The sequence below is a fragment of the Schistocerca gregaria genome, chromosome X (assembly GCF_023897955.1).
Source record: "Schistocerca gregaria isolate iqSchGreg1 chromosome X, iqSchGreg1.2, whole genome shotgun sequence".
NCBI lineage: Eukaryota > Metazoa > Arthropoda > Insecta > Orthoptera > Acrididae > Schistocerca > Schistocerca gregaria.
Window position 1 is genome coordinate 32118157 of NC_064931.1, and position 12166 is coordinate 32130322.

Below are 12166 nucleotides of genomic sequence, written 5' to 3' on the forward strand. Positions count from 1 at the left end.
CAGTGGGCACGATTTCAGTGTGTAGCTGGTCTGTTGTTGTACTGGGAAATGTTCTTGAGAAAAGACACCTGAATCTGTAACAATAACAGGAATTTTAGGCAGTTGTCATAGCCCTAGGCATAGTTTCTGAGAATAAAAACCCCTGTTTGTAGCTGGTCAGGCAATATCACAGTCTATAATGAAATCTAAATTGGTTTTTAGAATAAAATATAATATATCACAGTCTGTAATGAAATCTAAATTGGTGTTTAGAATAAAATATAATAATGGCACTAACAACCGAATCAGAAGAAGAAGAGACTGAGTGCTGTGACATACAAAACTGGCCTTCAGACCCCAGCAATGGTTAAAGTGAACCCTGTCAGCTACAAGCATTTTCCATGTGACTTCTTGTCATAGCGCCTTATAGAGAGGATGCTACTGTAGAGCTAGTTAATCGATATTCTGGTTGACATTTTCTGGCTGGATTCAGAGGTGGCTGCAAGTCGGGCCATTGAAACTGCAACACCAGGAAGAATAGCAAATAAAGAAATGTTATATATTGTGTGTATGTGGAATAATATGAAGAATCGATGATTAACTTTGTATGTAGTTTTGGATGTACAGGGTGCAAAATTTAGTGCACAGAGTTGCCACCTCACTGCCAGGGGAACAGTCGAACACTGTATGTACTGATGTAGGTTAGGTCAGGATGGGCAATGTGCAGTTTTGCATTAAGTTATTGAAATCCATCAACCTTAACACATCAGAAATGTAATGGCTGCTGTCCAGATTACCAGCTATGCAAACCTGAGGTGATCGTATTGTGCATCCAATGGCACCCCATACCACCACACCAGGTTCTGTATCTGTATGACAATGACAAATGCAGTCTGACAGTGTTCATTCGCCTAGGAGCCTACACACATGGATACGTCCATTCTGATGCTGTACACCGATCCCGGACTCATTTGAAACGATGACACAATGTTGCTCCTGTTCATGGTGGTGTCGTTGTGGACACAACTGTTGGTCCACCTCTCTCTGCTACCATGTCAAATGAAATGGCAACAGTAGTTGCTGTGCTGACAGTCCATGGTGCTCCAGACATCATGCTTGTTGTCCTGCAAACAAGCTTATTACCTGACTTGAAGTGTGCAGGGTGCAGAGTGACTGCCAGTGAGCAATGTGTCTATTCTCTCTGTCACCAGCCTTGTGATCTACTGAGATCGTGCATGACATTGGTAGCAGCCCTCGTAAACCTCTCAATTCATGACCAACACAAGTAGCAATATCGAGAGATAATAAACCGTAGCCATGATAGGCCACAATCATGCCAGTGTCAAATTTTGACATGTGCTGGTAAAAATGTCTTCTTACATGATTCTGTGTAACACATTCATCTCCAAACAAGTAAGATTGAATTGCAGTTTTTGAATGAGAAACCCTTTGCATAATAGTTCCATAGAAACAGAATGTAGATGGCGTTACCACTCTACCTACTTTGTGTGGTTGTGTTTAAATGATAATCCATAGGCTATCCAAACATGATATACTCCATGCTAGTTTGATGTTTGTTGTATGCCATCTTCATAATGTTGCAATGTTAATGGCCAGCAGTGTACTAATATACCAATATCAATACATCTCCAAACCTGAAGAAGTCCAAAATATTAAGGAACAACGAACAACATGATATAGATTCCAGCAATTTATTTAAATTCCTCTAACCCTGTAATGAGCTTTTGATGAAATAGTAAAACTCCTCGATGAACAAGTTATTTGTCAGTGTCCAAAGAAGTGCCTCAGTTTGCATTCTGAGAATACTCATTGTCATTTTTAACTCAACCCCTCCCCCTTTCCTTCTTTCGTCCATGTAATCTCTCTCTCTCTCAGCCAAAGATATGAAGATTGATTCAAATCTCTTTATTTGACATTACTCAACAAGTTACAAAACATTTACCATTGAGGCATGATATAGTAAGCTATCATTCATTGTAAATCTTAATTTATAGAGTAAAAGTTCATTTGAATTTTGGTAAAAGTAATTCTGCTTATTGGGATAGGTGGGAATGTGCACTATGTACCACGAGTGTAGTTAACAATCTGATTAGTTTCTGCTAAGAGACACATGTGCTTGTCACTGTACAATCTAAAATGTTATACCCACTCTTTTTTTCTTTGTTAGTATTGTTATTTTTTGAAAGGCTGAATTAAGTAGCAACTTAATTTGTAATTTGTATATGTGTGTTTGTTAAAGGTGTGGAGAACATCCAGCAACCTAGTTCAGAAGAAAAGATTGAAACTCCCTCCAAAAATCCAAGCACACCAGAAGTGATAACAAGTGTTGATGAGTTTGTGCCTGATGGAGGACAGATAGATAATTCATTTCTTGAAGACAGTCCTGTCACATGTGCATCTCCTGTACACAAGGAGGAAGATACAGACAGGTAAATGTAGGAAAATAAGATGTTATTTACATATTCTTTGATCCTAACTTATTTTTATGCTTTTTCCACTTATTTCTTATATAGTTAGTAGCATTGATTCATTGGCAGAGTTATATGAATCACATTATAAGTTTAAAAAGTTTGTAATATTAAATCAAGAAAAGAGTTACCAGTCTTATGGAATCTGTTCCTAACCTCCTACAATTCAAACAACTTCTAACTCTATGCAATTAGCCCAAACAAAGAAATTAATAAACTAGACTGAATTGAATGAAGATATGAATTTAAACAGTCCCATGATTACCCCATAAGCTCTCAAACTAAATGCTGGAATTCTTTTCAAAACAAACTTTTGAGCAATTACTTCTGCTGTCCTAAACAAGGCCTAGTGGTCATTGTCAGCTTTGTTTCACTTTGTTCATTTCTTTTTCTCCTTTTGTAACATTGTGTTATCATTTGCATAAGGATGCTTTTATGATACATAGTACACTGTCACCATTTTTATTTCTGTGCTGCTCTTTAAGAACTTAGGTGTGTTGTCAATTACTCTTAAGAGGTCAACAAAGTGAAAAGTTTGTGATGGCAGCAGAGACTGTGTTGTTTACAACAAAAATACACCTTATTTTTCATTGTAGCCCGATTTTATGTCAACACAGTTTGTTCAGCATTTTTGGGTGAGTAGATTTTATCCATGGAGTATGGTTCAGGAAAATCTGCAAGATACACATCTATGGCTGCCATGACCTACCAATTGGTCTCAAAATGTTTTCCATTCACAACCTCCTTTATGTGTGAGAATAGGTGGAAGTTAGTGGAAATGTTCATCAGGTTCCACATTTTCCATATTGCTAAACACCCTTGTAGACAAGTCATTATCTGGACAAAATATGATTTTTTAAAAATGTTCAATCCAGGCTTTTCTGGTGTATTTTTTCATCCAATTGGTCCCAAAAACTTGCTTAGTATCCACAATAATTGTTAATGTTGTATTCTTTGCAAGTTAATCAATAAGAATAATCCGTTTTGCATCCCCGAAAAATTAGGCTTGCATTGCTTTCTTTCAATGAAATATCTTGTTAATGACAGCTCATCTACAGGGTGATTATAATCATATAATCAAAGTTAAACTTTTAAAACGCTGTAGAAATAACACCACTGGTCAGAATAACATCAAATTGCAACATGATATTATCAGAGAAGGTGAAAACATATGGCCGAAGAAAAAAAAAAGTGTGAAAATTGATCAATAGATGGCACTGTATGTGTCAGAATACATAAATGAAAACACCTGTCATGCCCACGACCCACTGAAGTTGGTATAAACATGCTGGGTACAAGACTTTTCCTCCTTTCGCGTCTGTGGTGTTCACCATGACTGTCTCGATGCAGGATCGTGCTCTCCTTGTAAAGCTGTATTACGGGAATGATGACCGTGCACATGTTGCTCTGCAGAAGTTATGGATATTGAAGGGTTTGAAAAAAGGCGTTGGTCCGATGACTGCCATGGGTCGAGAGAAAATGATTCAGAAATTCGAAAAGACAGGTTCTTTTGTTGTGCAACCTAGTAGAGGGAGGAAACAAATTGATTTGACGGCAGTGGAAGCAGTGGCCACAGCAATGCAGGAGGAGATGAGTGGTGGTGTGCAAACGCATAGTGCACGTGGAATTGCTCGAACATTGGACATATCTGTGAGATATCCATTCAAAATTACCCATGTGCATGAATTGATTCCTGGTGACTTGCCAGCAAGAGAGGCCTTTGCCTTAGAATTTCTTGTTCGCATGGAAGTGGACAATGATTGGCCGTGGAAGATTTTGTGCACAGGCGAAGCCCACTTCCATCTGACAGGGTATCCCAATACACAGAATTGTCAAATATGGGCAATGGAAAATCCACATGCAAATCAACCTTCATCCTGAAAAGGTCACTGTGTGGTGCGGGTTTACGGCATCACTTATCATAGGGCCATATTTTTTCAGAGAGACAGCTGCTTCCGGTCCTGTTAACTGTAGCATCACTTATAAGTGCTATGAGTGTCTTTTGCGCAACCATGTCATTCCAGCTCTCTAACAGCGTGGATGTGTGGATGGGATCATTTTTATGCAAGATAGCGCACTTCCGCACATTGCAAATCCAGATAAGCAGCTGCTGGAGGGGACCCCGGAAACACTTTGATCAGTTGTGGAACATACTGTTTCTCGATTTCAACTTGTTTGCAGAAAACAGTGGACAGCATATTGAACATGTTTTGTGCCAGTCACATGGAAATAAATAATCCGATTTGATTTTGATTGATGCTTTTTATGTGTTTTTTGGCCTCAGAACAATTAAAAACCAATATGATTGATGCTTTTATGTGGTTATTGACCTTAGGACAACTAGAAACCGATGTGAGTTATGCTTTTTATGTGGTTTTTGGCCTTTGGACAAATAAGAAGTGATTTTTCCCATGCAATGTGATATGACCTTGCCGTGGTGGATGGGCTTACGTAACTAACAGTATCACACCTGTACACCCTTGCACACTGAGTAGTACGGTTTGCTTAACGTCAAATGTACACCTTAGGCATTGTTATATGATTCATTTGTCATTTTAGTCGATTGCTTTTAAATTCTGATGATTACAGTGCTATCTATTGCTACATTTTGTAACTATTTATTTTTCTTCTGCCATATGTTTTCCTCCTCCAATAATGTTCCATTGCAATTTGACATCATTCTGACCAGTGGTGTTATTTCTACACCAGTTTTAAAGTTTATGTATAATCACCCTGTAAATCTCATCATTTTTGTTCCTGTTAGATTTGTTTACACAACACTTCTATTTTATTTATTGATTGATTTACTGATTGGTAAAGATTACATTTGATTATGGAGTCCTCTGTTGGTAACTTATTAGTTAGAAAAACAAATTTTTGGTAGTAATTAGTTATTTTTTGTTATGAAAAGAGAGAAGTGGTATACAGGGTAGGATAGAAAGGGGAAATGGGTAAGACTTGTAACATAATGGCCAGCATTTATCATATTGACCCAAAAATATGCTACCCTTTTTATCTAAATTTCGTCCTTGTAAAGTTAGGTTGTGGCTTATATCAGGTACCTTGTGTTTTTACATACCCTTGCTGTGCAAAAATTATGCTCATTTGCAGCTATATAACTAGTGTATGTAACTGAAACTGGTGGCAGTGCATTATATTACACAAGAATGCAAACTTTTACCAGTATTTTATTGGCATTCACATTGTGTAGGTCTGCCAATATTGTTCTTTAGCTTCTAATTCAGTTTCAGTTGATACTGGTAGGAAAGCCTGATTTATGCCAATATGAACAACCATTTAGAGTGAAAATTGTCATCAAGCCAAGGAATTCAATGCAGTTAAGTGAAAGTTTCAACTTATAGTTCTGAATTATGCCAAAACCACAACCAAGAGAGGAGATGGAAGAAAGTGTGGACTGATTGAATCTAAGTCTTTCTTTGTCCATCTTTTCAGAGACGGTTGCAGGACTCGTTTGTTCAGTACAGAATATCAAATCAAACACATTTCAGCCATCTAATTTCCAAACTGTTATTTTATTGGACTACCAGTTTCTGTGATATGTTATGCCATCTTCAGACCCCCTGGCTGACATGCAGGAAGATTCCAATCTTGGTTCTGGTCAAAATAGCGACCAGCATTCAAAGACTAGTATCTGAAGATTTCTGCTTGATAGAGTGATCACTTCAAAAAGTCAACAGATGATGTTTCAAGTGATCACTGTATCAAGCAGAAATCTACAGATACCATCCTTTGAATGCTGGCCCCTATTTTGACTGGAACTGAGTTAGAATCTTCTTTCGTGTCAGTCAGGGGGCTGAGGATGGCATAATATATCGCCAAAACTGGTAGCCCAGTAAAATAACGGTTTGGAAATTAGATGGCTGAATGGCATTTGATTACATTCGGGATGCTGGGTTGCTTCAGTAGAAAAATGGAAGACAGCTGTTACAACAAGAAAATCGTCACTTGAAGCTGAGGTTCTTTCCTATATGCAAGATAAGAGGAAAAGTAGGATTCCTATCTCATGAGAAATAATCCAACTGAAGGTCTTGGAAATCACAAGAGTCTTAAACATGCCACAAGGAGACTTCAGTGGTAATGTTGATTTGATTTGATTTACGCAGGGAGACAAAACCAACAGCGGTCTTAGCCCAATGTTGTCCACACTGAAACTGAGTTTATTGTGGGCTTTGTTCCCTGTGATTCAAGTGAAACCAAGTAGTACTCTTAAGAAGTAGTAGGAGACTCTTTATTAGTAAATTATTAATCACATTTTCTTCATTCTGTGTAATTTGCCTTCCAGAGCTTTGCACTGGAATGTTATATGTGGTGCAGTTTCATCCTCCTCATCTCGCAGGCTGCATTTAGAGGTTTCTTCTTCTATACCCATCATATGTAGGCCTTTCGTAAAGTATCCATGGCCAGTCATGAGTCCTATCATGAACTTAATCTGTTTCCTGTTCAAGTTCAGTATTACAGAACTTTTCTTGAAACATGATTTCAGTATCATCAGCTTGCTATGCTTTTGTTTTTAGACTGTAGTCCAATATTCTACATGCTGCCACTTGATTCAGGCCACATAGTTTTGATTTTACCTTCCCATTAGTGGTGGTTAGGATGGGTTCTGGTCCAATAAATGGAGTCATCATGCTTGTCTTTGCCAGTGTATCAGCTTGTTCATTGCTACTAACTCCTGAGTGTCCAGGGATCACAGCATGCATACTCCAGCCCCAGTGTCTTCATCTGTTTTTGACTTGTCAGTAAAACAGACAATGTCTCCTGAACAATGTAGTAACTCATTCTTCCACTGCTCCCTTCTTTCAGTTGTTACATTGAAAGGTTTATTAAAGCAGCTAGAGTTACTTTATGGTCAGCTACCATTTCCTCTATCCTTCCTATATTTACCACACTCACTATATTGGTCTAGAATTGTGAATATCCTACAGGAATCCAGTTGTTTCCAGCTTTTAACATGTATGCCCTGCCGCTGCCTCCATTGTAACCCAAAGATGTAATGGACCCATGTACAGCATGGTCTCCATCCCAGCAGTTCCGCCTGTTATAGCTAAACAGGCCAGTCTCTGCATGTTGCCAAGCTCCTTAGCAGTCACCTTCTTTTCTGCTTTATTCTACCATACTGCAGCCCCATAAATTTTTCTGTCTGGTTTGATGCGGCCCACACATGAATTCCTCATCTGTATCAACCGTAGTAGGACTTTCAAGCTGTGTCCTCAGTTATTTGCTGGATGTATTCCAATCTCTGTCTTCCTCTACAGATATTACCCTCTACAGCTCCCTCTACTACCATGGAAGTCATGCCTCGATGACTTAACAGATGTCCTATCATCCTGTCCCTTCTCCTTGTCAATGTTTTTCACATATTGCATTCCTCTCCAATTCTGTATAGAACCTCCTCATTCCTTACCTTATCAGTCCACCTAAATTTTAGTTCATCTGTAACACCACATCTCAAATGCTTTGATTCTTTACAGCTCCAGTTTCCCCACAGTCCATGTTTCACTACCATACAATGCTGCTACAAATATACATTCTTAGAAATTTTTCCTCAAATTAAGCTCTATATTTGATACTAGTAGACTTCTCTAGGCAGTGAATGTCAATTTTGCCAGTGCTTGTCTGCTTTTGATGTCCTCCTTCCACCGTCCGTCAGTGGTTATTTTGATGCCTAGGTAGCAGAATTCCTTAAGTTCATCTACTTAGTGACCATTAATCCTGATGTCAAGTTTATTGCTTTTCTCATTTCTGCTAGTAGAGTGCCCCACAAACCAATCATCATCATCATCATCATCATCATCATCATCTCATTTCGGTTACTTCTCATTACTTTCGTCTTTTTTGAGTTTACTCTAAATCCATATTCTGTATTCATTAGATGGTTCATTCCATTTAGTAGATCATGTAATTCTTTTTCACCTTCACTCAGAATAAAAATGTCATCAGCGAATCATATCATTGATATCCTTTCACCTTGAACTGTAATTCCACTGTTGAACCTTTTTTTTATTTCCATCATTTCTTCTTCGATGTACAGATTGAACAATAGGGACGAAATATTACATTCATGTCTTATACTCTTTTTAATCCGAGCACTCAGTTCTTGGTTGTCCACTATTATTATTCCCTCCTGGCTCATGTACATATTGTATATTACCTGTCTCTCCCTGTAGCTTACCCCTATTTTTCTCAGGGTTTTGAACATCTTGCATCATTTTACATTGTCCAATGCTATTTCCAGGTTGACAAATTCTATAAATATGCCTTGATTTTTCTTTTGTCTTGCTTCCATTATCTACCGCAACATCAGAATTGCCTCTCTAGTGCCTTTACCTAACCTAAAGCCAAACTGATCGTCTCATAACCCATCCTCAATTTTCTTTTCCATTTTTGTATATATTATTCTTGTAAGTAACTTCGATGCATGAGCTGTTAAGCTGATTGTGTACAGTGTTGTATATCCAGCACATATTCCCGGGATATAGACTCATTTTTTATCACAGGACCTTCCAGTGCTCATATGAGTACTTTTTGCCGTGCAACATATATACTTTATGTAAGGGGTCCATGGCAATTTCACATCCAGGGTTATCCCTAGATACTTCACTAGCTCTTCTACTGGTAGAATTTTTTCAAGGTGCTTTGAGGTTCCAGTAGGTGTGCTGGGTTTCCTTTCTCATAAATGGTACTACAACAGTTTTCTTGAGACTAATCCCTAGATCCTGTTTTCTGCACCAGTATTCCACAATGTCTAGAGCACATTGTGCCATTGTTTTAAGAGCACGAGCAAATTTGACAAGTATTACTATGACTGAATCATCTGCATAAGTAGCCTCTGGTATTTAACTCTTCAGTGTGTCCATTCACCATTTGGTTCCACAGTAGTGGGAACAACATCCCTCCTTGTGGACACTGCCCAGTAGTGTTGATTGCCATTTTCTCATTCATCATGGTGGCTTCTATCTTTCTTCTGCCTAGGATGAATCCACCTGCATGTCGTGGTCTCAGTGCCATGCTCGTCTGCAGCTCTAAACATGGATTCGAATCTTGTATTGTCAAAAGCCCCCTCGATGTCGAGCATAGAAATATTTCCTGAAAGTGTAGAGCTTTTTCCACCTTCCAAACAATTTGGGGAAATGCCGTTTCACATGATTGTTTCATATGTTGATTTACATGTAGAGGAACCTCAGTTAATCTCTTCTCCCTTATGTGCACAATAACTGATTTTTCTAGTGTCTTTAGAAGAAACTGGACATCAGGGGATGTGCAGACAAATGGATTCATTGTTCCTAAGCAATCATATACAGAAAGTTAACATGAAGTAAACTAATAAACAGCTCAATTCAATAACCAAAATCCTATCTACTAGGTAAACTGTTAAACAAGATGTACCACAGGGCTCAGTATTTGGGACCTCTACTATTCATCCTGTATATTAATTATTTGAGCCTGAATGGAGATGCACACAGAACCATATATTTGCTGGTGACACAACTGTACTCCTTAAAAGAGAGAATACACATGCTGTCCAGAAAGCTGTAGACTTTGCTACTGAACAACTGGGCAATTGGACTACAATGAACAGATTAACCATCAACCCTAAAAAGAACAGTTTCCATGAGCTTTCACACCGCACAAAATCCAAATCCCTCTCAACCACTTGTAATGTCAAATAACCAACCAATAAATCCAATTGCTGTGTTCAAATTCCTGGATCTGTGGGTAAAAGATAACCTGAAATTGAATAAACATACTGAAAAGGTAACTGCCAGAATAAGTACTGGCTGCTAAGCAGTGAGTATGCTGAAATCATGTGCTAGCCAGAAAACAGTAACTAGTGCACACTATGCATATGTACAGGCCTGCTTAATATATGATGCGCTATTCTGGGGAATTTTTCAACTGCCCTGAGCATTTTCAAAATCCAGAAGAGAGCCACATGGACGTCCAACTATTCAGCAAGCTTCACACATGTACTAAGTCTGTTGGAGACAACATACAATTTAGTGAAGCCATAATGTCCTGTCTGCTGTGTCACTGTTTTTACTCTGTAAAAGAATACCTAGAAAAGTTATTTTGCTGTTTATTTTTAAGTGCAGAACATGAACAGCTCAGTGAAGCTATTTTAGTCAAGTTGTTGCAGTGTGTTATAATACCATAATCTCCCCATAATATGGGTTAAAATGTTAACAAATTTTATCCAACATCAGTAACTCACTGTGTTTTATCAGATCACATGGATTTAAATGAATAAAGGAGGACAGGCTGATGGGTTTTATATCCTTGGCGAGATGAAAAAATCCCTCATTTTTCTCCAAGAATTAGGAATGATTGTTGCTACTATGCTGACATGACCCTAAACAGTCTACATTGGAATCTAATTACATCCTCTCCTGTTTGTTATAGTAGCACTGGAACGATACCATCTGGGCTTGATGTGTGCTTGAAACATTCACACCTCCCACTGGATTTCATAAAATCAACTCATTCTCTGGTAGAATCCTAGTTTTCCCTTTGATTACATGCAAACCACTGTCTTTCAGGGATTGACTCCTGGCCTGTGTTATCTACCAGAGTGCACTGAGGGAAGTGAGTCTCAAAGAGCACATCCAGCATGTCACTCGCTGTCCTTGTATACTTACCATCCTCCTTCCTTAAAATACCGCCTGGATTAGTTGCTATTCTAGTGAGGGTTTTATGAAGTCTAGAACAAGTACCTGTACCTTCCAATTACACACAAAATACCTTCCAGGTAGATAAGCTTTGCCGGTTTAATCGTAAGGTTGTATTTGAAAAGGGCCTCCTGATATTTTGCCCATTGTCCTTTCTTCCATGCAAGGTTGAACAGTCTTTCTATCTGTTTCCTTTTCACTTCCAGATTGTTGTTCCACCAAGGTACATTCCTGTTCACGCACTTCTTGGTGATTGGGCAGTTCTCTAAATATGAAGCTGTAATTGCAGATGTTACTGCCTCTGCCATTCCCTCAAATTCTAATGGGTTCCTCATCAAAGTTTTGACTTGAGATATGCATGAGTTTAGCTCTTTCCTATATGAGTCCCAATCTGTTTTCCTAGGATTCCTATAGGCCAGGGTCTGTTTAACACCCATTTCAACCTCAAATTTAATGTACATGTGTAACAACAAAGATAATCAGTTTTTGACACTGTAATTGAATGGATAAAATATCTGCCACCAGCCAGGCAGCAGGAGAACACATGTATAAAAAAAGGTTTTGCATATACAAGCTTTTGGAGCCAGTCGCTCCTACTTCTGGCAGAAGGGTTGAAGGAGAAAGAAGAGGGGTGTAGGAAAAGGACTGGATTTGTTTAGAAAAAAGGGGTAGAGTTCAGGAAAGTCATCCAGAACCCTGGTTCAGGAGAGGCTTACTGGATGGGATGAGAAGGAAAGAGTCTTTCCTGCCTTAGTTTCCTGCCTTAGCTTTTTCTGGATCAATTTATGCTGAGAAGTGGGAGTATTAGACTCTTCTCTTGTTCTCTGTCTTAGAGGTGGAAGGGATCTGATTGCCCATTTCACTCTGAGCCTGTCTTTTTTAGGAGGTCTTAAGTTCAAGACCTTTTAGTTCCCTCCATTTTTGTTTAGGAATCCCTTCTTTACATTCCTTTTGTTTTTTTTCTGTGAGAAGTTTCCTCTTCCATAGTGTCAAACAAGGATTTAATCTTGA

General features: G+C 38.6%; 1 protein-coding gene across 1 annotated transcript in view; it reads left to right on the forward strand.

The window, feature by feature from the left end:
* The window catches only part of LOC126299569 (rab-like protein 6), a 177977-nt gene that overhangs the window by 105469 nt on the left and 60342 nt on the right, over positions 1-12166 (forward strand). The window contains exon 8 of the mRNA XM_049991568.1: positions 2240-2429. Coding sequence (XP_049847525.1) covers positions 2240-2429 — 190 coding nt within the window. The remainder of the gene's footprint in view (positions 1-2239; positions 2430-12166) is intronic.